A 27,166-nucleotide genomic window follows, 5' to 3' on the forward strand; every position below is an offset into this window, starting at 1 on the left:
ATGTCACATGTCTTTGGTCCGGCTCAGGAAACTAACATGGTAAAAGACATAAAATTCTCAGTAGTTGTTAAAAGTACAAAATTGTACATTTTGTCCCCGATTTTAAACAAAATCAATGTCAACTGGAGTGCAGAACCAAACAGCAGTGCAATGGAAATTCACGTTAGCTTTTTTATTGAGGTTATGTACAATAAAGCTTCATCACACAAGCCTTCCATAGGTGTGTACGTACATCCGTCCCTGGCACACACAAAAAAAGAAACGCACACCACCTCGTTCTGCTGAAAGCCAATGTACAGTCTCTTTATTGGTGCAGATTCAAAAGATGCGGAGGCAGAACCATGTGATGAGTTTTGAAGATCAGCACACTGTTACAATAGCAGCAGCAGCAAAAGCAGTGCTTCTCAGGCCCGAAAAAGGGTGGGGGAGGGGTGGGGTTGGGTGGGGCTTAACTGTGAATTCCTCTTAGGATCATTATTGGTCCCCAAAAAACCTTGGGATACATAAGCAGAAAGCTGGGCTCACAGAGTACATAGAGAGAGAAAACAACAAGAAAATAAGAGAAATCGCAGACACGGGGATCCATTCCTGATTATCAGCGTCATGGCCTACAAAAATATTGCACAAAAAATCTGGATATACAGTGATTGAAAGAGATTGACGGGTATAGCAGCCAGTAAGCCAATATCTACATGACTAACAGACCTATTATGCAGAAAAAAAGCAGGAACTAGACCAGTTAGCAAAGTTACATTCCAGGGAAAAAAAACCTACTTGTTAACTTCAATATTATGAGCCAACATCAAACCACAATTTCCAATGCATTCCAGGAGTTGTTTTGGATGATATGTTGTCATTTTTTCATTTGGTGTCCCCATTTCCACCATCCAAAATCATCATCTCCTCTACTTAATGTGCTGATTTTTACTCCTAAATGTGTTCTACTCCAGTGCATTCTGCTCCAATGAGGCAGCTGTCCACAGAGAGTCCAGTATCTCCTGCTTTAAATGAGAGATGCCTCCATGAGTCTCGCTCAAGGTCTGCTGTCAAACTCAACTGCATTGTGCTGTAAGTATATGGTGCGACGTCGATTGGTGAGACAACCACAGAAATCCTCAGACGCTCCCTCTGCACTCACTATGTCATCCAGGCGCTCAATGAAGATGTAAAGGTTGGAGGACAGAGTCACTGTAACAGGCGACATTACAGGCTCAACTCTTGTGTGAGGAAATGAGGCGAGGAGGTTCAGGAGAGCGATATATACTGTACACACACCAAACACACAAACAAATGCCACATTCGTTCGTTCGGGCAAGAAAACAACTCATGAAGGCAAATGACCTGCACAGACTCACATCATGAAGTCTTGAAAGTATTGTTGGTAACATTCTCCCCACACACACACACATCACACCAGTTAAATAGATGAGACCTCTAAATATTAATAACATTCACTCCGATAAATCAAAGAAATGAACATACATATACATATGTTGCACCTAAGCACAAAAGCCGGAGCAGTGAGCAGCAGTGTGTTGCAGTTGAGTTTGCTGTTCTAAACAAGATCGAATCAAAAATCAAATTGGTTAAAAATGATTACCCACCAAAAAAAGGTTACATACATTAACACATTTGGCTTAAACAATACAAATTAACCAGAGGAGATAGATAGAGACTTAACCTTCACAAAATATTCATCCGGAATTATGCAGCATCTCAAATCCCTACGAGCTTTGTAAGCAGGGAAAGTTGCTTCTAGAATCCAAATACATTACAGTAAAAAGTGCTCAAAAGAAGAGATATGTATGCTTTTTTGCAGGGTTCCTTGACAAATCACATTCCGCTGTGATCAACGCCTAAACCTGCGCTTCCCTCGTGTTATTCACACCGTTTCAAACAATATACCGAGTATGTTAACTTCACATGGGCTTGTTACTCGCAGCAAATTAACAGTGAACAACTACGATTTTCCTCCCACAAAATCAAGACACTAGTTGACCTCGGAAATGTGTATTATGAAATCTTAACATCCAAGCAGTCACAGACGGAGCAATGATAGAGAACTGAACTCAATGTCTAAACTGACAAGCCGCAAGAAAACAATGGAGGGTTTCCGCACGTGCAGCACCACAGAGGGCCAATTACAGTGTTGCTTTCAAGCTTCCCTTTAAAAACCTAGAACATGGCCCTGGCAACACATTGTCCAAACAATACATCGATAACATAGATCTGTTGTATGTTCTGGGGAGGAAATTCTTTTACCCATTATTTCCATTGCATATAAAAATGAGACTCAAACACTGGACCCTCGTATCACCAATATTAAAATGGGTCAGTGTCAAAAAAAACAAAGTGAATCTAGTTTTGCTGGGAGCCACAAGCCCAAAACACCAGTTTCGTTTGTTTTCTCTTTTCTAGTCTAGTGGAGTGCTTCCACGCAGATCTGCTCTTCTGTAATGTCATCCAAGAGCTGCACCTCTACCGGGCTGCATATGTCATTGTCGTAGACCTCTGTCCCCATCAGGGCCTCGTCCTCCAGGCCTTCCCCTTTGCCCTTAAAGCCTTGTTGCTCTGAGGGAGAGGTGCTCTCCACCGATTCCAGGTCTTCGATGCCTGCGCGGTAGTGAATCATGAGCAGAGTGAGGGCCTGCAGTCTCTCCCCAGACTTAGTCAGGGCCGTAGTGATGAGGGCCTTGCGCCGGGCATCTCCCGCCTCTTTCTCCTCCACCAGGAGGGAGTTGTTGTGCTCCAGCTCTTGGTCGATCTCCTGCTGCAGCTTGTCGAGCATCAGCTCCAGTTTCTGTGACCGCTCGTCTGTGGGCAGGCCCCGATACAGGTCTCGGCCGATCTCCTTTACGGCAATGAACACACTGTCATCCAAACCGCCTTCCTTACGGACGAGTTTGCTGCTGCTGCTGGCAGGCTGCTTGGAGGGGCTGGGGCCACTGGTGTAGGTCTCCGTATCACTGCTCTCATTGTCCGAAGTGTTGGGAGTATGCTTAGGCGAAGGCTCCACTCCTCCAGGGGCCGAGTCAGTCACCTGCTCAACCAGCCGAGTCTTGGGTACCTGTCGCAGGTTAAGCAGGCGCGAGCTAGTGTTGATGATATGGCGCGTTAGACCAGTGGTAGCTCGGTTTATAGTGGATTTGGCCTCAGGATCGGCTCCGCGTCGTTCAGTGGCTGCCACACAGAAGGGGTTTTCAGCAAGGCACTTGTCCTGACACTTCTTGTGGCAAACGTAGGCGCAGACCATGCACTGAGAGGCTGCCTTGGTCCAAACCTTCTTCTTGCAGTATTCACACCACGTGGGGTTCTGAAACTGGGTGTCCTGGAAGTTGTGGCGAACCTCCACCAGCTGCATGCCACCATAGGCCAATTCATCCCGCGTTGCTGAGGGAATATGCTCCCTCTCCCTCTCTCTTAGATCCTCATAATGCAGACAACTCTCTCGCTCCCGTTCACCAAGTCCCCCTGTATACTCCAACTCACCTTCAGCCAGGTAACAGAAGTTGAGGGTGACATCTCCGTAGCACAGCTTCTCGTTGAAGCCCTTATGGGTGCTGAGGCTACGTAAAGCGGTGCGGCTGACGTTAGCTCTTGGCTCTGGAGGCCTAAGCCTAAAGGTGCTCTGGTACTCTGATGAAGAAGTAGCCATACATTCCAGTGCGACATGCTCCAACTGGAGGCTGACATGCCCGAGGCATAACAGGCCGCCCGGCTTAAAGGGGTCTTTGCACCACAGCGCCACATTAAGGTACTTATGGTTGCTATCCACCTCAAACACCACAGACGCCTTAGTCCAGCGACCGGTCTGGTTACGGAACAAGGTTTCTGTGGATTCCCAGACACAGTGGTCGTCCAAACTGTCTCGTGTGCTGGAGGAGCTCTCTGAAATCTTGTCCTTAGCTTGGTCAGCCCTGCTGCTGCTACTGACAACAGTGGAGGGGGCGGGCAGATCATCACAGGACTCTGCTAGCTTGGTAGCCAGCTTTGGCTCAGGCTGTTTGACACAGGTCTTCTCATTGCCTGTCTTGTCCTCGCTGCCTCCAGTGGGAGGAGCTTTTTCTGGAGATTTCTCAGACGCAGTGACAGTCGTCGTCGTGCTTGTAGGAACAGGTGCAGTAGTAGTCGTAACAGAATCAGCGCCTTCTGAAAGATTGGGTTCCGATGAGGCGGCCGTTAGTCTTATTTGAGGTCTTGGTGGTACTGGGGGGCGAGTAGGAGGAGGAGGAGGAGGGACGGTGGGGCGCTGCAGACCCTCCCCGTGATCGGAATTGGTCTTATGTGGTGAGGGCTTTGGTGAGTCTTTGGGTTGGGGTTTTAGGGGTGACTGGAGGCCCACCAGGTTTAACTTGCGGTTGAGTATGGGCGATATGGAGCCAAGGGGCTTTGAGGCCAAGTTAGCCACAGTCCGTTTGGGGCTTTGGTTTACTGTCAGTAAGAAATCATCCTTAGTATCAGTGGTATTTGTAGTACTGCTGCCAGGGCCACTAGTCTGATTAGGTTTGGAGTCAACTATCAACTCTTCAAACTCAGAGTCCATGTCTTTGCTCTCGGATATGTCAGAAAGAGTAGTAATGGGGGCTGGGTCTTCCTCGTAACCGCCCGCCTGGGAAATGAAACCAGTCTCTTCTAGCTGCCCAAGCCCCTCCTGAAGCGGTCCCAGGCTTCCCAGTGAGGAATTGTGGGGACGAACTGGCCTCTCAAAAAGTATCACAACCCTGTCTCCAGCCTGTTTTAGCAGTTTGGGCACTTGAACCGATGACGTTACTTTGACACCTGTCAAGACGGAAAAGACGAGTTTCAATGAGCAGCACAAAGAAACGATTCACAAAGTGTCATGGGTATCTGGACCATACATTGTAAACATTTAACATGATTTACCAAATGTTGACATTACCCCACATCTCTGGTATTTGGAAAGGCGGCCATAAAACTATTTAATAATGGATTAGGGACAACACAAGGATCATTGATTAAAATGAAAAGACTCAGACCTCCAATCTCAATGAGACGATCTCCCCTCTGCAGGTCCGCTACAGCTGCAGGGGAGTTGGGTGTGACCGTCTCGATGCTGACGTGAACTGCATCTCCTTCAGTGGCAGGGACGTGCCTGAATGTCATCCCCACGCTGCCACATGGCCCCTTTATAACCTCCGTCTGATGAACACATGTAAAGAGAGAACGTCAAACAATGAAAGCCAGACATGTTTAGTTGTTCTGTAGAGTAAGACACATTAACTTAATAATAATCTCCAATAGTGCCCAGCAGGTTGTCTCTGTGGAGTTTAATTAGGAATCCCGGATTGGGCTCAATAGAATTGCATCATTATAGGCACAAAGATGAACTGATTTCATAGATGACCACTCTCTTTAACTTTATCAAAACACAGACCTTACACACATGCCTGCTTTTGGACCCACTCACGATACACACATTAATTCAGAAAATCAAAAGCTAAGGAAAAAGGAAAAGGAAAGTTGCAGGTGACAAATGTTTCAAAGCCAACAGTGACGTCTGCCTCCCGAGCTTTGATGAGACTCAAAGTGAAAGTGGCAATTGTGCAGGAACAGGGAGAGCTGCAATTAAACCCCCACACACCCCTGCTGTCTTAATGACAGCCGCACTCGAGTCACATAGCCCACCACACACCTGTTGTGATGGAGGGGACCTAGACCTGCTTTATATCGGGAGAGGTTGTCTGCCGAATGACATTGAGGGCATAGCAGCAAGACAGACGTGCTGACCATCAACTTTGTATACCAACCCATGCTATTTGACTGTGATAGGCAGAGATAGTCAGCTTATTCAAGTCAGAAGTCAGGATGAAGACAAGCGCAAGATGGAGAGGAGGAGGATGACGATGGTACAGGTGTCCTGGGCAAAGTGAGAGAAAGGAAAGCTAAGACTGAGATGAATGACTGTAATTTCCTCTGCTGTCATTTGTTATGGTTCTAGTGGAAGGGAGTGATTGAGTTACGGCTGGCCATGAATAAGCAGATGATCTACACGAGCTGGCAAGTGGGGGTTGGGCAGGTTGACTGGAGGCTGAGGGACGGCCCCCCTGAAGCCCATCCTGACAGGAGCAGAGCTGGCAGGAAATAAATAAAATGGACTGTTGTGATTTCTTTCAGCATACAATGTGTTTCAGTTTTGGAACTCAACAAAGTTAAATGTAACCTTGAATACATTTTAGGGTGATTCAAAAACTTAAATCAACAATTGGATTGTACACAGCCAATGACATTTGAGCAGGAAAAGCAAACCAGGAAATTAACGTTAAGGGACTTCAACTCTTGAATGTCAAGATACAAAAGATACGAAATGAAGAATGATTCCAAATCCACAGCCTCGTCAATCCCGACACATTTATTCAGAGACTGATTTTGGAGGAAAAATCTGACAAAAAGCATCTTAACCTTATCTGAGGTACTGAACCCTGCAAGCTTCATCAGTGCATTCACTGAACCCTTTGTAATTACAAAAACAAAAATATGATTTCTTCAAAACTTAGGTATATATTTTATAAGTGCATCAGTTGCACACAAAACCACTGTGTTCAAAGAACAAAACCACTGTGTTCAAAGAACAAAACCAACAAAACATGAATTTCACACAAAACCATAACGCAATGAATATTTACTGCAAATCAATGTGACTTTTGCTGTTGCCTTTTAGATACAAGTTGAGAAATGCGCAGCTTCACCTTGGGAAGTGCCACTCTCATATCATTTTCGCAACAAAGTCTGTTCTCAGTTTTCATGTCTGCCATCCTCGAAAAGGATTGCTCGCAAAGATACATTGTAACAAACGGTGTGACTATCTCAAGGGCTTTCTCAGCAATAAGAGGGTATGGTACGATTTGGTGACACCAAAACGTTGAGGGCGTTGTTGTTCTGATGAGTTGCTGTTGAAGCCGGCTCTGCTGAAGTTCAATGATTTTGTGATTTTGTCGAGGTATTCAGCGTTGACATCTGCTGTCGCAACACTAAATGTGAGCCGCTGTCTCACCCATGCTGGATATGACTCTGTTCTGTTCTTTGTTGGTATTTCTCCACATGGCTCCTCACATTCACTTCCCTGGCCATATAAGGCAGTTGAGCCCCGTTCGCGAGCGTTATCGGCCTAGCTCTCATTTCCCGTTATTCTGCATTCTGTCGGTTTTAAACATGCTACATTTATCCACTTGCTACATTTACCTGCGTAGGCACAGCTGTGGTCTGTTATCACTCTTTTGTCTTGACTATTCTCTGCTCCATTGCCTAGCTGTGGTCCCACCTGCGTGACCCCTCTTTAAAGCATTACACACACACATACAGTTGTTGCTCACTGGGAGGGCCCTGCTACTGGTAGCTTTTGCATTCACACATATATGTACATCTATATAAATCCAACACCCTGCGGAGACAACAAGTCTTAGAAATGTCTTGCATCCTTGGATTGTTGGGTTTTGATGGACAGAATAGTGGAGCTTCATGTCAAGGAAGTGGTCCAACATTACATCTACACTTGCCCCCATGTTTCATGTTCGACTGAGCTCATTCTGGCACTCAGCATGGCTCATAAACAGAAAACAAATGTCAAAGGTTTTTGACAAGTTTTGCAATGTTTGTTTTTCTCCAATAATCCTCAATCCATACACAATTGAACTGGAGACGAATAGGATTTGACATAGTCGTAAAGATCAAAGATGGATGTTGTTTTATTTACTAGGGTGGGATGAAACCATTTTTTACCATTTGTAATCTAACACGGCAGAAGAAAAAATTTGTGTTGCCAAATTGTCGGCAGTCAATTGCTAGTGTGAACCGGGCTATACTGTTTGTGTCTTGACCCCTGCCGAACCCCTGAGAACGACTCACTGAACCCAGGTTAAGAACCACTGATCTATGTTGTTAGAAATCCATTCATGTATGAAGGCTTTATTTGATTTATCGGTGAAAAAAAGCAAAACAATTTCAAGGTGGTATTTGCTAGTGCAGGGATGTTTTAACTGTGTGTGTCTCCCCTCACCCTCATCATTTCTGAAAGTGTGTGTCCTGCATTCAACTGATCTGTTGTTCCAGCCTTTCCATTGAAGCCCTTAACAACATTCCCAGGGCAACAGGTGACTGTTCAGCTTTACATCACACAGCAGCCATTACATACAGCACAGGCAGCTGCAGGCTACACAACACCAGTACTGTAGATTTACTACCAATGGTGCAACTGCGGTGTGAAGCAAGTTGAAAGATACTTTGCAGTATTCCAGTAACATTTAAAATCATATTCCCCAAATGTCAAAATTTGACAAATTTGTGGGCTTTTAACGACTTGAAAACGCATTTCCAAACTCAATGATATTCCAAAGAATTCCGGAGATAAATAGCAGGGACCAGACTTCCCTTCAAGCGGAAGTCATATCACATCACATCAAGGAAGCAGACACAGGAGGAAGAAATCCTATTTACATTTAATGTCATCTTTAGGTTATAGAAAACAGCAATACATGATTTAAGTCTGTAACTTAGATACGTCAATGAATGTTTCTGAAAATAAGGACATTTAATCTAATCTACAACATAAAAATGTTGTTTTTGGGTCTCTTGCTAAATCGAGCCATACCATACAATTAGATACTTCATAAATATGGTATGCTGCAGTTGTTTGATAAATGTACTCAAAAGGGAATGGGGACAAACAAGCATGGCTGTAGAGCTAAATTAATTTTCCGAACTAGGTTTTATATTTACTCTGTTATCTGTATATTTCCCCATTTGTGCGAGAACAAACAGACTGATCTGAACACACACGTACGTGCACACACACACGCCACACACCACAGCTGTTTATGTGTCTGTGTGTGTGTGTGTGTAGACACCTGGACCAGGAGCTGGGCTGTGACCTTCCTGCCTACACTGGATTTACATATGAGAGTGTATGAGTCTATTCTGCTGAAGTGCAAATAGACTGACACCCTCACACTGACACACATCCACCTCTCCAATATATGCACAGTCACACAGACACGCACACCTGTGTAATTATATGTAAGTGCTGACAAAAGCTGCAGCAATAAGGTCACTATGGACAGCTGCTGGTTTGTAGCTTTAGTTTCAAAACTCCTTAGATTGTACAATTTGTTGTACAAAAAACTGCAAACGCAAAACTGCTACAAATGACTCATGGCAGCCAAAGGCCACTTAGGAAATAGGTAATTTGTAGTTATTATTCAATACTGATCAATGAGTCATAAAGCTGTAGGACCAAAACGTATTACAGAAGCACTGCATGTCCCCAGAGACTGACACACACACCCACACACACAACACACACACATACACAGTTCGTAAAGAGGACAAATGACTGGAGACGATGAAACGGAAAATCAAACACGACATCTTTAAGCAAAACAATGAATCATGGATGAATTAGGATTTTGAGCCTCTATTCCTATAGAAAAACATAAATGAACACAGTTTGCATGCAACACATGTGAATATATAATCTACATATGTAACTCTACAATGGGTTGAAGTGTTGTTCGATTGAAGTTCACACATTGACTAAAGCCTTGCATGCACATTCTAAAGCGATCCAAGTTTGTTTGGCATGTTCGCATGTGAACAACAATTAATTGCCTCCACTTACAGAAGCTGATCGTGAGTGAGGAGGACAGATTTACCACAGAGGCAATTTGTAAATGTTAAGAAATGCAGTCAGACAGTTTACATCCACTCTATTGAACATTTGTCTGCCTTGTTATTTTATAGCCTTATATAAAATGTAGCACTGGTTTGGTTTACAAGTGATTCCAATCTCACTTCATGTATATTAATGTCAAAGGAAAGCAGTATCCTGTCCTGCCTTTACGATTACAACAAATAAGATAATTAGCCTTCAAAAGATGGCTGATGGTGAAAAAATAACACAACATAAATGCTTTGTCTGCTCACTTTCTGGACATAGAGCGGCTCCTTGGTTGCTCTTACTCCAACCCAGAGAGTTTAATTGTTGTGTGGTGGAGCTTTCTGTGTGAGCTGAACACCAGCGACTGCACTAACCTTGTTAAGATTGACTAAGAGTACAGGCAGCACTTGGTTTCTTGTCTCCGAGCAGAAAAAACAAAGAGCGCGGCGACCGCAAACTGCCCAGATGTAAATTGGCCAATTCACCCTCTATTTCAGCAAATCCACTCTCTTTTATCTGCACTGCCACAGAGAACAAATGAAAGGTTAATATGTTCAAATGGCCGCCATCACTGCTTTAAACAGGCACTTGTTTCCTTTTTCCTCCAGGAGAGAAACCGGACAAGTCTTTCTTTGATCCCCTCCACGAAGGCACTCGCTGTAATAAAATACATCTATCAAACTTTCTGTTAGAATTGAAAGACGGATCACGCCGAGCTGAGATACCGAACGCAACGATTCAACAGCAGGGACAAAGAGGAGATAAAGAAGATGACTGAGAGGGCAAAGAGGAAAGACCAAAGAGATCAAAGAAGATGCCAACATTAAGAGCAGGGGGAGGAGGCCTATTCCTAGTACAGTGGTTAATGAGTTAGCAGCTCCTAACTCAACTCCAGTCAGGGCCGCTCCGTTTCCAACAAAAGATCCCATTGCCTATGTACCAATAGTGTACTTGTAGGAAGGTACCACTCATATTATTATCATTTGTAGATGTTATTATAAGTAGTAGTATTGGTATATAAGTGGTAAGTATTAAGAAGTAATAATAGGCTACGATAGACAATAGACTGTACACGATCAAATGTCATCTCCATCGGCCAATCAGACCAATCGGGGTTTTGTACAGTGCGGCCATTCAATCGCAGTGCTGCTTCAGAGGCCCAACCTCACCCTGCATCTGGGGGTGGAGCAGCGGCGAGCCTGTTGCTTGGCTGAACACCGATCGGCTCTCCTGCAGGTCTGTGACGGTGTGTGTATGTGTGTGTGTTGTTTGTGTGTGTGGCAAATCCTTTTCCCTGTCACTGCACTGCCCGGTAATTTAATCTAATACCACATGTCAGATCGATTTGTGTATGGTTATAGGGTACAAGTCGCTGCGAGGCAAGTGCGCAGCAATTCCCTGCCACGTTCAATTAGCAGCCCCTGAGCTGATGGGGGGTGGGGCGGGGCGGGTGTGGGTGTGGGTGTGGGCTGCATGTGGCACACGTCCGCTCGCTGCCCAGGTGTTTACATGGAAACCAGTTAGGGTCATTAACACAAAGAAACGCTTATTCCTGTCCATGACGTGTCCTGTCGTCTGCCTCGGAAGAATCCAAGCCCTTTCGTCTAGACAGCTGTTACTCAGATGTGTTATCAAGTTGTCAAGCTTAGATTTCTTTTCGAATAGAGCAGAATAAATCTTTTACCTGGAAAATCTGTCTTTGGTCTGACACCTTATAATGTTCATATATATTTATGTCGACATTAAGTACTGTATCTCATCCATGAGCTAGAGTATATAGCCCCACCAAAAAAACATCTGTTGACCTGATGGTGGCGCTCTTACAACTTTGGAAACCGGACATTTAATGAGTTTTTTAAATGATCATTCATAACAATGTCAGTCAGGCTCCACATCATATTTCTCCCGATGCTTATTTCCCCTTTCATGATAACTCAATAACGACCACTGTCACATCCACTGACCTTCACCCACAGGTATTCACACTTTGCACAAGACCCCACGAGAGACAACACACACACTTCTTTCCTCAATACTTTTCTTCATCTCCACGGCCTCGCAGGAAAAGAGCTCAACGCGTAATTTCCCGAAGGCCGACGTGTTCTGCTCGAGTAAAATCACTGTGAAGTTCAGTTTCTCATATTTTGTTCGCCGTCGAGCTTAATCTGAATTTTCAAGTTGTCGTTTGTATCATAGAAAGCAGGTTTCAAAAGCATTAAGAACAAAGCCGTTGTTATGGCGACGGGGCCTAACAAAAAAGGTGCTTTGCCTAATTTGCACTTGTATGGACGGCAACAGTTGTTTGGTCGCCCACACGGGCCTTTTTGTGGCGCTGACGTTGTTCCTCATTGGAAAAATTATAATTATCTCCTATTACTGTTACATGATCTTAAGTTTATTATCTTAGAAATACCAGAGAAAATTGCTTTGTTGTCCATTTTCTCCAGTTTAAGCCGAAAGCACATCATTTCCTTATCAAGCTGGCATTTGGGTCTCTCGCTCTCTCTCCTTTGAGGACAAATGCTCGTCTTATCACGCTGACCGTCCTCCTGTGCCGATCCATTTGCTACCTTTGCATGCTGGGATTGGCCGAGTGCCCCCCTGCTTCTCACAAACCACTTCAGCCATCTGACCACTTCACTGCCTAACATTTACTTATCAGTTCTTTAACATTTATGCCGTTTCTCTCCTTGATTTACCCACAGGTACACAGGCTGCAGCGTTTAAATTAACATTTCCCCTCTGCTGGGGCCCTTTGGAGATCCTATGACGGGGCGACTCGCACGGATCCTCGTCTCTGGGCGAGGAGGAGGAGGAGGAGGAGGAGGAGGAGGAGGAGGAGAACAGCGAGAAATGCCATTATTTCATTTGGCTCCTCTTTTAGCGTTGCAGCTGTACAAGACGTTCTCTGTAATATCATTTTTTTGTTAAGGACAAGTAGGGACCACAAATACACTCGGTGGTTCCTATCACTATAAATAACACTGACACAGAGGAGGAAAAACAGACTGACCTACGTCATGTCAGTTGTCAGATCCTTTCAGATGGAATAAAGGACATTCAGAGTTACAGCCTGGATCAACTCGGGAGTTTATATAACTAAGATTACATTAACAAAGACTAACTGATTATGTGCAGTAGGTTCTGTTTAGCTGCTTTACACACTTTTGCACAACATTTGCTCTACACAGCATCCAGTAACTGATTAAAAGAGCATTTTTACTCGCAAACATAATCAATATATGCAAGTTTCTGATGACCAATCAAAATATATTTCTTTCATGAGTCCAAGTACAACAACAAGCCTTTACTCACGAATTATTTGAGTCATTTCTGCTTAATGTGAGGCGACGCCCCAAGAGGATCAGGAAAAATAGAAAGAAAAGTAATATGGCCGACGCTTTGTCTGTCATGCACATACCGACTGATCAATTCAGTCTCCTCTATGGTGAATTGATCAGCGGGGAAGAGGCGATTAGAAACAAACAGCTTGTGGGACCGACCTCTCATGTCTTTGATCTGATTCTGGCCATGTTACCGGGCGCAGTCAAACTGAATTAGAGCGCCACGTCTAATTGGCTCGGGCAAGACGGAAATTGTGGGTGAATGTGTCTCACACCACGGTTCAATTTGTGGGCAGCAAAAACTGACAACAAGGGGCCGTCCCTCAAGTGCCAGTGGATAATGTGATTGATGCGTGTTTTGGTTTAAACAATTACACGTCTCATTTACAACAGATTTATAATTCATTACACAATGTCAGCTTATAGACGGGAGCTACTTTTTACATTTCACATTCACCAGTAAGGAAATCAATGAATTACTGTATTTCAAATGTCAAATAAACACCATAATCAGGGTGACCGTCTTTTTAAATACTTCATTTACTACCTTGTACAGTTATTTACTATTAAATGTTTCTGTTCCTTCTTAATTTTACTCATATAGACGAACAATAACACATCTGAGCCACTTTGCTTAGCACAGACTTGGATAAGCAATGCAAAATGGATGGATAGACAAAAAGCCTCCATCGGCATAGACTTTCCGCTCATGCATTTCATCATCTGCCGTACTTCCTCTCATGAACAGATGATGCAGCAAGACCTGTTGTGTATTTAGCTAATTAATTCAATCGATACAAATCAAAGTATGGTGTGTGTGTGTGTGTGTGTGTGTGTGTGTGTGTGTGTGTGTGTGTGTAAGGGTGCATACTGACTGTGGAACATGTGGCTTGTTGTGTAAGATGACTCGCTGTTTGTGAGGCTGAGGGGAAACAACTGCCTTTCATCAGGTGTTCAACATGGATTAAAGACACAAAGACACCCTGAACGGAACATCAAACAACCACCATGATGGGGAGAGCTGTGTGTGTGTGTGTGTGTGTGTGTGTGTGTGTGTGTCAGAGATGCTCACAGCACATGCATAAAACTACCCCTTCCTCTGTGTGCATGTGTGTTCTGTAACAGGGAAGTGAATATTGACTAAAGTGTGAGGCTATGAAATAGAGCCTCGGGTCTCGGCTGACAGCTGTGGACGACTCTTGAATGTTTAAGAACAACTGAGGGACCAAAAAACCCAGAGCGAAATATAAACACCTCGTTACTCTGGATCAATACAACTAAACGGCTTCTCATATGCAACCGGTGACAAATTCTGTGAGTGATCAATCGAAAAGGGTCGGACATTTTACATCACGTGTGAGGTGGCCCTTACGTGACGACTTTACATCGAGCATCAACGTGCAATCTGTGAGCATAATGTGATGTGTGATGTCATCTTGTGATCGCAACTAAGCAACCGTCACAATTATGGCTGCACAATATAGCAAATTAAAAGTGCTTCTCTATTTACTACATTTCACTTGAATAGGTGTGGTTTAGAAAAATACAAAAAGGGCTTTGTTTAATTTTGGAATTTTGTTATTTGTTGTTGTCAAATTAGTTTAAAGCTTTATGCATTTTTAGACTTAAACAAAAAATTCCTTTATGTTTGTTCGCCTGTCATAGATCAAATCAAAACTGCAATATTATGTTTTGACAAAAATCACAGCCCGGCCCTAATCACAAATTTACTGCAAAGTGTAAACGCACAATGTCATACAGACGTAGCAGGCAGATGTCTGGTTTTGAGTGTGTTTGCTGATCCTAAACAGATAGAGAAGTCCATGCTGAGAAACTGTCTCATGTTTCCTTCCATTCTCTGACCTCCTGACCACAGAGGTCAGATGATGCTCAAGATAAAACACTGCACCGTCTTTTTTAAGGCTGGGAAACAGGAGGCTTTTGTGCTCCGGGCCATGAGAGCGATCACACACAAAATCCGCCCCGAACATTCAACTGTTACCGCAGCAAGCCACTCGACAACGTCACCGGAGTTACACACGTTGGAATTGTACTACTTGTGTATCCCTTCGGTGAAGCTGTCAGCAAGCATCAGCACTCAGGGCAGATGATGGAATTGATGGGGCAGATGTGCAAACATGCCTGGCAGGGACCTCCCCCCCACACACACACACACATCATCTACCACCCCATCCCACCCCAACTAACACACCACAAATGAGTAATAAAAACCAACCCACCATATCGCACACTGAAATGGAAAGGGTTTAATTTAGCTGTTCGCAGGCAAATCTGTGGACGAACACACACACACACACACACACACACACACACACACACACACACACACACACACACACACACACACACACACACACACACACACACACACACACACACACACACACGTTGCTAGAGTTATGAAACAGCTATCCTTTCCTCAATATCATAAACAATATGAAGGAGGACAATCCATTCAAAATTACCGGCAAGCATGAGTCACACACACATACACACACACTCATTTTCCTGCAACGCTTTGTATTATAAACCCTCATTACCACAACACATACAGATTACGACCCTCTTTTAACCCTGTGACATCTCTAGCTGAAGGCGGTGTCCATTTAAAGAAACAGCACTATTGTTACCTAACATTTAACGTTTAGACATTAAGAAACAGTGGTGTTCATTTAGGGAGTAGGTGTAAGTGTAGCCTTGAGCCCGAAGAACGGACAAACTTATCAGGACCTGCCGAGTAATGAGGTAGATGTTAAATTTCCTTCATCACCAAGTGATAACAGTGAGCAAATAGGAAGCTAGAATAGCTCATTAAAAAGCCGCCGTGACTCACAGGCCCATTCAGATCTGCCATTGTGACTCTCTATTGTACGTGGAACCAGAATCTAATCAATGGAAGATGGCAGTTTTCACACCAACACTGAAAAGCACATCAAGCACAGTCCAAGGGCCTTCGGAGAGCAGATCAGCCCTTAGAAAGAAAGACACGGTGAAATGCGCAAGCAAGTGGCCCAGGCTGTAAAATGGGTCCTCTAACTGGCATGAAAACCATTAAGACGCATGTGGGATGAAGCAAGTTGCAGTTTTTAGAAGGAAGTGCAATCTCAGGCTATCGTCAGAGAGACAGGAAAAAAGGAGAAATACTGCGAGAGGAAGATGGCAATGTGACCTTTTCCAGATGGTATAGCCTTTAATCCTTACTACAGAGTCCTGCTGGGGACATGCGGACTGGAGAAGTCTGATAAATCAGGCACAAATGCCACTGTGAATCTGCATTTATATGCGTATATTAACAAAAAAGGGGAGACAAGTGCTTTGAAGCTGGCTCCTTCAAGAGACAATACTGGTCAGGTGTCGGGGGGGAACGGATTCACATATTCACTACTGATTCGATTTGGTGCACAATACCTTTAGTTGACGGGGAGGCTTGGCTCAATCAGTCACAGACGACGCTCTGTGTGTGTTTGTATGAACATGCGCGCAAGACTGTGCTGTCACAGAGTCTCGTATTGAAATTAAGAGAGGACAATTCATTAAAATGTTTTGTCTGATGGTGAATAAGGAATTGAAGCGGGCAATCGTCTTTGGAGACAGGACAGACAAAGATAGAAGGACACAGTAGAGCGTGTGTGCAGGATTCACAAAGGTGGGGGTCAGGTGGGGGAGTGAGGGCGGGTGAGGTCAGGGATCTAGCTCAAACTAGATCTAGCATCTAGTTTGTGATAACATTTGTTACAGGAGACGTTTGTCTGCAGATATACAAGGTTAGTGCGTCATAAATTGTATATCTGTGTGAGAACATCCGCTTATAAGTTTATGCATTTTATATATTGCAAGAATTAAAAAACTGCTGTTATTTCCCCATTACATAAAGCAATAACAATATTTTTACATGACTTATATTTATTATACTACATGTCTGGCAGGTAATAAATGACATTTTGTATTAAAAATCTGTTTAGATTACAGTAAAAATCAAAGATATTTAGACAAAACTCACATTCTCACTTAACAACAGCATGTATTTGCAAATGTAAATGCAAACCTTATCTCACGCAGTCTAATGAATACACGTTAAAAAAAAACAAAATGAGCTGTTCTGAAGAAACGACAAAATGAGGTGAGGTTTCCTGTGATAAGGAGCTAATATTCCACTGCCCCCTGCTGGAAGAGGACACAACTACACCAAAGTCATCAAGGCCTCATATATATATATATACAGTATATATGAGCATTGTAGAGGCAATTACTGGTCCGGCAAAAATTGTAATAATCTTTGAGCCGATGCAAATGTCATTCATAAGCGCGGAGCAACAATAACCGCATCATGCTTTGCTGGAGCTGGAGCCAGTAATTAGGTTTGACATTTCACTCTAAAACGGTCATTAGTCACTTCCAAACAAGCCTGATGTGATAACTGTAATATCTCTAAATTGCAGCAATTAGTAAAGGTTTTGCTGGAGGGGCCTGGAGGTTTTCTTTGCCGTTCAAAATGTCACCAATGGGACAATCACATCAGTGGAAGGAAGATGGAAATAAGGTGGAATTAATGTGCGTCAATAAGCAGGGAAGTGTTTGTGTTGCACCCCTGGGTGTCGCATAGCATCAGCAGAGTCTTGGTTGTGGTATTCATTCTTATTTTATGTGATGATGGAATCAGACGGGTGGCAGGATCGTATTGGAACGTGAAGATTAACGTCCTCTGAATGTTGAAATACTTTGCAATACTATCAATAATAAAAGATAACTTGGAAGTGGAATACTGAGCTAAAATGTTGTTGTTACAGCGCCACCATCAGGTCGATTGATTTCCTTTTGGCAGAAGTAGTGAGTGAACATGTCCACCAGGTTTGGTGAGAGCAGACTGATTCATTCATGAAATACAGCATTTTTTTTCAAAGAATGAGCCACACCCACGCAACTTTGGCAGCCACTTATAGCCAAACATTAAGGAAAATAAAAAAATAAACTTGCTTCAGCCATTCTACATGTAGGATTTTGAGGTAGAATTGTAGGAAAAGAGGTGAAAAATGGGCCCCTACGATTTACAGTTTTAGTAAACGTTTAAGTAGTTATTACAGCGCCACCATCAGTCTGACTTTGGGACATGCTGGCTAACAAACCCAACTGATAACAGACAAATTGGGGCCTTTGCTTCTAAGATAATCAGCATTCTGGGGGTTTATGAAAGGTGAGAAATGAAACGCACCCGTTTGATGGAGCTGCGAGGCTTCTCCTTCCACTCCTGGCTGCTCAGCTCCAGAGTGCCGTGGATGTAAGTGTCTCTGTCGTACGAGCCCAGGATGAACAGCCTGCAGGAACACACACACACACACACACACATAACAATCAATTCTGACTGAATTGTACAAAATATACCCTAAATGGACTTTATGATCTATAAGCAAACATCACTTCTCTTGGTGTGTATTGGTCAATCTGAGGCAACAACTTGAGAGTTACACAGTGAAGAATTCATTGATCTCTCTCCCCTATTAAACATACAAATCCAGACAAATGATTGTGTTTTAAAACTGTGAATAATATCAATGAATAAGGAAGTAATCAGGAATAAAAAGCGCCAAATATTCAGATGGAAACTCCATCTTAGGCAGCCTGGTATCCATGGATACGAATGTATATGACTATTCATTACATTTCATTTATCACTCACCACTGCATTTTCATTGTCATCGCTCTTGTGTGTCCAGCCAATCAGGATCAAGAGACACACACACAGCTGTAAAGAAGGCTGGAGCACCACGCTACTTGTGTGACTGTGGCGCCCCCTGCTGTGGTGACCAGATCATTGCATCTGACACTTGTGGAGGAGGTAAACACTCATCTGAACCCCACAATACTGCATGATTAATAATAATAATTTCAAAAATACTGTCTGTCTATCTTTTCCATTGTTTTTTTACAAGATTTAACAAAGCAAACGCATAAGGACAATATCTCCCTCTGCTGGACATTCACAGTACGCCACATCTGCCCTGTTTTACACAGTTGAATGATGAAATTAAACATTTAACAGTGAAGTATTTCAGAAATTACCACTTGCTCTCTGAAAATGAATGTTTGCTATCGTTTCTGTTATGGAAACTGCAGCTGAGGAGCTGTATTAAGAGCTGAAGGAGGCGGTGGGTGGGTGGGTGGGGGGCGGGGGGGGTGGGGGGTGTCAAAGCAGGGGCTGTATGATTATAATGGGAAGGATGTGAATTATTAATAGACGAGTCTGATGGTCTGATGTATCTATCCCGCAGTCTATCAAACGCAACCGACCACACAAACACATTGTTGAAGGAACCCGCCCACACACACGCACACACACTGGCGCAAACACACGACTCCTCTGTCTCCCTCCACCAGAGCCTAGGAGCGTAGGATAGAGCCCTCTGTCACGGTCAGCCTCTTGGCAAATTAAATTTTAAACATGCCAGTTTGGACAAAGAGTGTGTGCGTGTGAGTGTTTGTCTCAGGAAGGAGAGACAATATGGATGACGTAATGGCCTCAGTGGGAACCATTTCACAACATTGGCACAGTCTCAGAGATGATAAAACAGACAGATAGCCAGAGCCAATCAATGATTAATAATGATCAAAATTATTTAAAAAGAGGAGTTGCAACTATGAATGAAGTACCACAATAAAGAAGAGGCCAGTATGACTTAAAGACGTTGTTTGAGTGCCCCCTGCTGGCAGAATGTCACACCTTTGCAATTACAATGCAGGGCAAAGTTACAAAGACATGTGACAGCGTTTAACAGGAGAGGAGGGCAAAGATGAAGATTACTGCAATTAGTACTTTTTCAGTTTGTGTTAACAGCCAGGAATGGATTTTGAAGCTCACCTGCTACATTCAATGAGAGTGACCCGGAGTCGTCCCTCCACCAGCTTGCTGTCCTGGACTGACAGGGCCAAATCACAGGCCGAACCCAGAGGAGGCTGCACTTGAAACGGGAAGAAGGGTTTGTATCTGGAAAGAGAAAAGGGAAACACACACACGGGGTCATTTGACTTCAGGGTTCCTGTAAGCAAAGCAAAGAAAAAGCTGGGAGGCCGAAAATGTGATGGATGGATGCAAGGTTTTTAAAAATACAAATGCATTATTTAACATGGTCAATCTGTAGTAGTGTGTGTGTGGGTTTTCCATTGACCTGCGTTTTGAAGTTGTGCATTGAAAAACCTAAGTAAACTTAAGAGCACACACACACACACACACACACACACACACACACACACACACACACACACACACACACACGCTAGGAGAGTGACAATGCATCACAAGGATTCTTCCAGTGATGCAAGAAGATACAAAGTCTCACATTCCAAATGGAAAACACTCAAACGTACACGCCTGAAAAACAAACCCTGTGTGTGTGTGTGTGTGTGTGTGTGTGTGTGTGTGTGTGTGTATATGTGTGTGTGTGTGATTTGAGCATAAAATCATTAATTCCCTGAGAGCTGCGCAGGAGGAGCTCGTGGAAAGTCGACTTCCCATCTTGCAGGATGAGGACAGAAAGCCTTATTCGGCATCACGTGATTTAATGGAAACGCTGCCGACGAGGACTTTACACAAGTTTTAAAATGGAAAGGAAACACGAGCTGATGAGTCTGAGGGTTTCTACATATTAAAGCCGCAGCGAGAGAGAGAGAGAGAGAGAGAGAGAGAGAGAGAGAGAGAGAGAGAGAGAGACGTCGATCGACTTCTTTCCCACAGTCGTTGAGGTCTCTTGTGAAACAGAAGAAGCAGCAAATAAAAAAAAGAAGAAGCTGCATTCTCACATCACATTATACGATTCTATCACAATTGACACCTATAAAGAAGAGTCTTTAAATTCAAACCAAGTCAAAACTGGCCATCACTTGACGCAATCGTTCTCAAATCTGCTGACACTTAAGGGGTTTGTTCTTTTTTTTTTTATTTGCATGAATAAATACACGGGATGGGGAAAAACCTGTTTGCTGGCTTTGAAAGGTTTAAGCTGACACAAGAAACATGCAAGTAGCAGCCAAAGTGAATCTTGGCACCGCGTGACTCGTCTCGTCCTGGGTGTGGTGTGTTTGCCGTTTAAATAGAGAACTACTGTATCACCCTGAGTGCGGCAGGCCCGAGTCTCCTTAGAAACAGTCGCTGTAATGGACAAGGGTGTTGTTTGAGAGAGCACACACACATACACGTCTGTCCTCTGCTATTTTGGGTAGCGTGTGGTGCTACCGTCTCTGGCCCCCGAGGCTCCGACTGTTCTAAATAGTGGACTTTGTTCAGAGCAAAGCAGCCGGATGAGATACAACAATAGGCCCCGGATTCAACCATAACTGAATAAGATCCAAGGAAAGCTTGTTAGGCCCAAAGGAAACGTCCACCGTGGCACCTTCGTGGCACCTTCAATTACATCTTTGATATCCATATCCTGGCTTCCGGGGAGCCGCGCCAACGAGTCTGAGTCGTCCAACTTCTGACATGTGCAATTCCTTATAGTTGTTGTTGTGTTGAGAATGCTGATATTATGGAAAAAGAAAAAAACAGCCCGAGTCAGACCAACAGATGCTAGTTAGTTTCTCATATCGCTGTGTCGGCTGTTTGAAGAGAAATGTTGTCCCCTGCATGTCTGGGAAGCTGTTTGGCTGCTGAATAAATAAAAGCTTTTGCTTCTGGGTGGAATAAGAATCAAAAATCAAAGACCCTCCTCTGTATGCTTCCGTTTGGGTCAAATTCACTCCATCAGCTAAGTTGACAGTTCATCAAAAGGCTTTAGGCACGATTACAAGAGGCAGTAAAGTCCTCACAAGATGGAAACCTGACTCCAATAAGAACACTCTGATTAGATTACCCTCTGCTTTATTCTGCAGTGGAAAGGCCGGCACGCATGTTGGCCTAAAACAAAAAAATGTTTTGAAGTAAAATCTGCAGCAACATGACCAAACGTGGAGATTTGGACCATTAGAAGTGTGTGACAGATGCTCAGTGTCAAACATTTGTAGCATTTAAAACGGTGTAGGACATAACATGGGCGTCATAAGCAAACTGACCAGTAGGGGGTGCTGATGAAACCCTGTGTCCGCTCAACATTTCAAATGATTACACAAACCTTTAACCTCGTGTCCAAGTCTCTGTCAAGCGTTTCCCTACCGACATCACGCACATGTTTCATACCGTCCCGACCGACTTCTACCCTCTTGTCATTCAATAACGTGACGATCAATATGACTGGGGTCCCTCCGGAGGAGCTTTCGCCGTTACGTGGACTCGCACCCTTTTTGTTTTTTTGCAGTTAATGCTTGTTCTTAAAATCACAGATGTATTGTATTTCTCGCTCTGTGCAATTACAGCTCTCTTGTCCTACAAACCCCGGTCATCTCTACTATCCAGGCCTGCAGCCAAAACAAAAGCGACCCCCCCCCTCCCCAATCAATGCGGAAGTCTGCAGTCATGCTGAGCTAAGAGGGGGGAACTGGACTCTCCGGCTACCGTGATCTGGCTGTATGCAGCAGTTCAGCTGGTATTTAACCCCTCGCCCCTCCCCCCCCCTTGTGACAGAAAGACGCAGACAGGGGCAACAGAACTATTACGCAACAGCACAGATGAAGCTGGGAAACATGTAGAGTATGTATATGGAAGGATCTGACGTATGACGCAACACACACACAAACACACACACACCCATCTAAGTCATGTCACTTTCACTGACCGCCTGGTTCAATGATCCATGTCGTGTGTTGACATTAGCCCAAAAGGGTCACGACCCGCCACTGTCAACTGTTTGGTTTAAGTATTAACGCCACTTTAATCTGTCATGTGCGTGATGACTTGGACTGCGACGACTGCTTTAAAGACGCCGTGTCTCCTAGTTAGATGACATATTTCTTGCAGTTTGTAAAATAAACAAGCGACTGTGCTTTGGATTTATTCATTTAAATGTCATTTTTTGTTACCCTCCGTTTGTCAATTTCACACTTTACATACAGTCTGTGGAGAAAGATTAGGTCATTTGAGGCCTTAATGGACGTCAGTAAGTCATTCAGACATCTTTACTACAGAGGTTGTGAAAGTTAAACTTCGGAAACTTAAATAAAGCTTCTACTTTATCCTCCTTCAATGATTTGTTTCTAATTTTTCAACTTTCCTATCCAGGGCTTCGACATATATAAACTTTTTTTTTTAAACATCATTAAACACTTTGAACAGACTGAAATCACTATAAACATATATTGTAATATCTCCGTGTTCTGGTGATTCTGCATATTCACCAGCTCTGGTAAGACCAAAGTAGCGACACTGTGCACAGGCTGCTTCAACACACACACATGTGCGCACACACACGCATGCCTACTCTCCATCCCTCCCCCGAGCTCCCAAATGTGCTCCAAAACAGAAACTGGGAGAGCTGGACTGATGATGATGATGATGATTGCAGCATGTGGCGCTCACAGCTTTGGCCTTTAGAACAGTATTCCCCCACAGTTTGATGTTCTCATTGGACACGCGTGTGTTGTAATGGCTGGATTACCTCCAGTGGGCCGCTGTCCCAACCCTCCCCTCCACCATCTGTGCCACTCAGCAAATCCCAAGGTCTAGCTTTAATGTTCTCTATATTACATCATCTCATCACACTCCCCCACTCTGCATGATTGTGGGTGAAAACACACACACACACTCGCACGCACGTTTGTTCTTCAGTTTGCTGCCATATTCTCACACCATCTTCTAGCGTAAAGCACTAAATATTGATGCGAGCTTCTTGGTGTCTGCGGTAGTAAATAAGTGTTTCACGCTTCTAGTCGGCTAGTTGACACGCTTCTACGCTCCAGTATGCAAACTGTACACACACTTCAGCCTTTACAAAACTGTTCCATAGGCTTTGTTTAATGTCACACACTGCTGTAGGTTCAAGGCAGCCGATTTCTTAGAGAATATCAAGATCTAGGATATGATTTCCAACTTTCTTGCAGTGCTGCATGTAGGAGTTGGGGGGCGGGGGGGCTCCAATCTGCACAGCACCTCATCCTCTGTTTTTGACCCCTAAGTGCTCAACAAGATTGCCTATCAGCCATATTTTGGAGGTGCAAATCATCTGATGCAGGCAGCAGGCATCTGTCCAGCTCCGACTAGAAATCTACCAAGGTGAAGCGGACGACAGAAAAAGCGAGGGATAGAGTGAGTGCGTTTGTGTGTGTGCATGAGAGAGAGAGAGAGAGAGAGAGAGAGAGAGAGAGAGAGAGAGAGAGAGAGAGAGAGAGAGAGAGAGAGAGAGAGAGAGAGAGAGAGAGAGAGAGAGAGAGAGAGAGAGAAAGAAACCAACAGGAAACAACAACAGCTCTTTCGTGGGTCGGTGCCTGCATTTCGCAATCAGATGAATTTACTTGAAGAGCTCACAGTGACAGTAGGAGCAGTCATTCATATTCCAGCAACAGGTGCATGTTCACTCAAAGAATCAGCAAACCTACAAATGTGTTCCCGTCATATTCAATCCAATAGAGCCACCAAGGTCCCTTCAACTTTGACCTTTGCTGCAATAAAGCTATTATTGCGTCATCATTGCTGCAGGAACCTCTTAAAGTGTTAAGTGACTGAATTCTGTCAGTACTTTGCACTGTACTGTGATCCTGAACACTGAAAAGGGTGCAGACAAATCTCTCTTACTAACTAGTAAAATACATTTGTGATATGGATGTCAAGTGTAGTTGCTGCAACACCAACCAAAAAACATGACATCACTCATTATAAGTTCATAGTTACTTAGGATTCAAAGTGATTTCTATTCAATTTGACATTTAAAGATGCAATCAGTGATACTTTTGTGACAACACAAAGTACCTCTAACGCATCAGAAGAGAGAGTGTTGCTGAGCATTGCCAATTACTGTTTTCTCCAAAGACCCCTGAAATACCCATGTCGTAGCTGGGAAGATTTTTTTAATTTACACACAAATGAAATACTGATGCAAATGTGATGCAGATTTGAGCTTTTTTAGTGCAAACCATGTCATAGTGAAGAAGCACAACACCTCTGATACAATAAAGTGTGCCAGAGAGGCTAAATGGAATGCTGCCATTATTAAGGTTATTTGTTGCTGTAGCTGTTTTGTTGCTGTTTACCCACAATGCAACACAAACCAGTGAGGAAGGAGGTGAAATCTAATCACTTTAAAATTAGTATAAGTGTTTTGATGTGCAAAATGGCAAGCTTCAGTCACATTTTTACAGATTAGCACTCTGTCAACACTAATTGCCCACAGTGCTGTATAGTAGTGGGACAGAGCCATAGTGGAAGATGTCTATTCGCTTTGTTTTGTCTGTATTTAACTTGATAACAGCGTCATTGTTTGGCTGGGAGTTCCAAATCACATGATCTGGGCCAATAGTTTGACAGCAAGTTAATGCGATGTGTGTAACACAGTCTGGGGACTTTAGGAGCATTATTGTTGTTGTTATTTGATAAGGGCATTTAAGTCATTTTGCATACTTGCCTGCTCATTAGTGTGCAAATGAGGTCACTGGCATTGTTTCTGGTTCTGGAGATAGTTTCTGTTTCCATACCGACCCTGATGCAAAGAGCTACTTATCATGAAGTTAGGATATAAGTCAGACACAAATATGTTTACCGGTGATGTTTACACTGAGATGTCTGCATTTTATGTTGCTGGGATATACAAGCAGGCCATTGCATCAACAACAATTCTACTTGGAAATCATTTAGCTTTTATTGTGGCCTTCATAACCTCCAGGTTTGTTTGCTAGGTTAAAGTAAACACACAGGGTTCCATTCAAAAGGGACATGGAGCTTGTAAGAGAGCATTAAAGACCTAGTTTAAACGTAAATAAGGTGAAAATCCTCCACATTGTCTTTGTTTTGGTGACCCACCTGATCTTGTAGTTGGGTAAGGTGTGCTTCCTCTTGATGACCCTCTTCAGCTGGTTCACTATGATGGAGGTGAGCTGGGGCAGAGGCCTTCCTTCGAACTGAGACTTCACCTCGAAGTCCACCAGCGGGTCCTCCAGGAAGGTGAAGGACCAGTGGGAGAAGGGAACCCGGGTGAACTGCAGCCTCAGCCGGCCCACCACTCGCCTCATCTTCACGAACAGGTAGGCAGACTTCCCGAACACGAGCTCCACGTCGATAGCTAAGTGAAAGCCGCCATTGTATTCGATGTCCACCTCAAAGTTCAGCTCCTCCGGCATGCCGTCCTCGTTCAAGTGCACCGGCTTCATGAGCCTGGCTGTCTTGAAGACCGGGACGGAGTTCCCAAGGGAAATGTCCCTCAAACTGAGTCCCTCAAGGAGCCGACCTGCTGTTTTGGTCTGTAACAGCTCCTCAAACTCCACCTTTATCTTCTTGGTGAGCCAGTGTCGAACCACCGGCGTGTCCCGGAGCTCCCGGAACAAGAACAAAAATATAGCGTTGAGAAAATTGCACGTCTCCGGTTTGGCCGCGTCGGTGGACTCGCTGTGGGAAGAAGAAGAAGATGAAGAAGACGAAGAAGGCGGCGGCGGTGGTGGCGGCGGTGCCTGCTTGGGGCTGCCGCCGATGACAGCTGCTTCCTGCTGCCGGGTCGAGGCGGCCTCGGTCCGAGATGCGGTGCCGTCCTGCTGGTGCTGGCCTGGTTCGACATGTTGGGTATTAAAGTAATCCTTCAACGCGTACTCAGGCACTACTTTGACATACTGCACTGTCCTGCCTACGGGCTCCGGGCTTCTCCGGTAAACCAGCAGGAACTGTAGAATCAACGTAACGAAAGCTCCCGAGAACGCGGAAATCAGGATCAAGTAAATCATCTCGAATTGCTTCCCGGTGGGCCGAGTACGATTCTGTGTGTTTTCATAAACAAAGGCTGAGCCGTGTTAAACAAAGCAAGTTCCACCTGGTCGCTCTCAAAGCTGCCATATCATCTGCTCCTTTCCTGAGCTTCAGCCTCCGCAGCTGATTGGACGAGCGTCTGACGTAGCTGTGCGTCGTGACGTAGCCAGAGCGTGTTCGTTGTGCTGCGTTCAAAGGCGTTAAATATGCTGTTATACCACTTTCCATTTAGGTGAACCTGGTTTACCTCTTAACCATTACCTCACTTTTTGATCCGATGTTAAAACTATTTATAGAAAACTATTTAAGAGTTACGAGTTAATTTAT

At 44.1% G+C, this 27,166-nt stretch overlaps 1 protein-coding gene across 1 annotated transcript; it reads right to left on the reverse strand.

Annotated features, from left to right (window-relative positions):
* Positions 1-1,821: 1,821 nt before the first annotated feature.
* Positions 1,822-26,992, reverse strand: pdzd8 (PDZ domain containing 8). The gene is made up of 5 exons (XM_076164290.1): positions 25,907-26,992; positions 19,889-20,014; positions 18,245-18,347; positions 4,998-5,160; positions 1,822-4,779 (listed from the first exon to the last, which is right to left on the reverse strand). The coding sequence occupies exons 1-5, from the start codon at positions 26,815-26,817 to the stop codon at positions 2,420-2,422; spliced, it is 3,663 nt and encodes a 1,220-aa protein (XP_076020405.1). The 5' UTR covers positions 26,818-26,992; the 3' UTR covers positions 1,822-2,419.
* Between the last annotated feature and the right edge of the window lie 174 nt (positions 26,993-27,166).

Source organism: Genypterus blacodes, unplaced genomic scaffold (assembly GCF_046128005.1).
Source record: "Genypterus blacodes isolate CSIRO-AG114 ecotype Tasmania unplaced genomic scaffold, CSIRO-AGI_Gbla_v1 ptg000012l_1, whole genome shotgun sequence".
In the NCBI taxonomy this organism is placed as follows: Eukaryota; Metazoa; Chordata; class Actinopteri; order Ophidiiformes; family Ophidiidae; genus Genypterus; species Genypterus blacodes.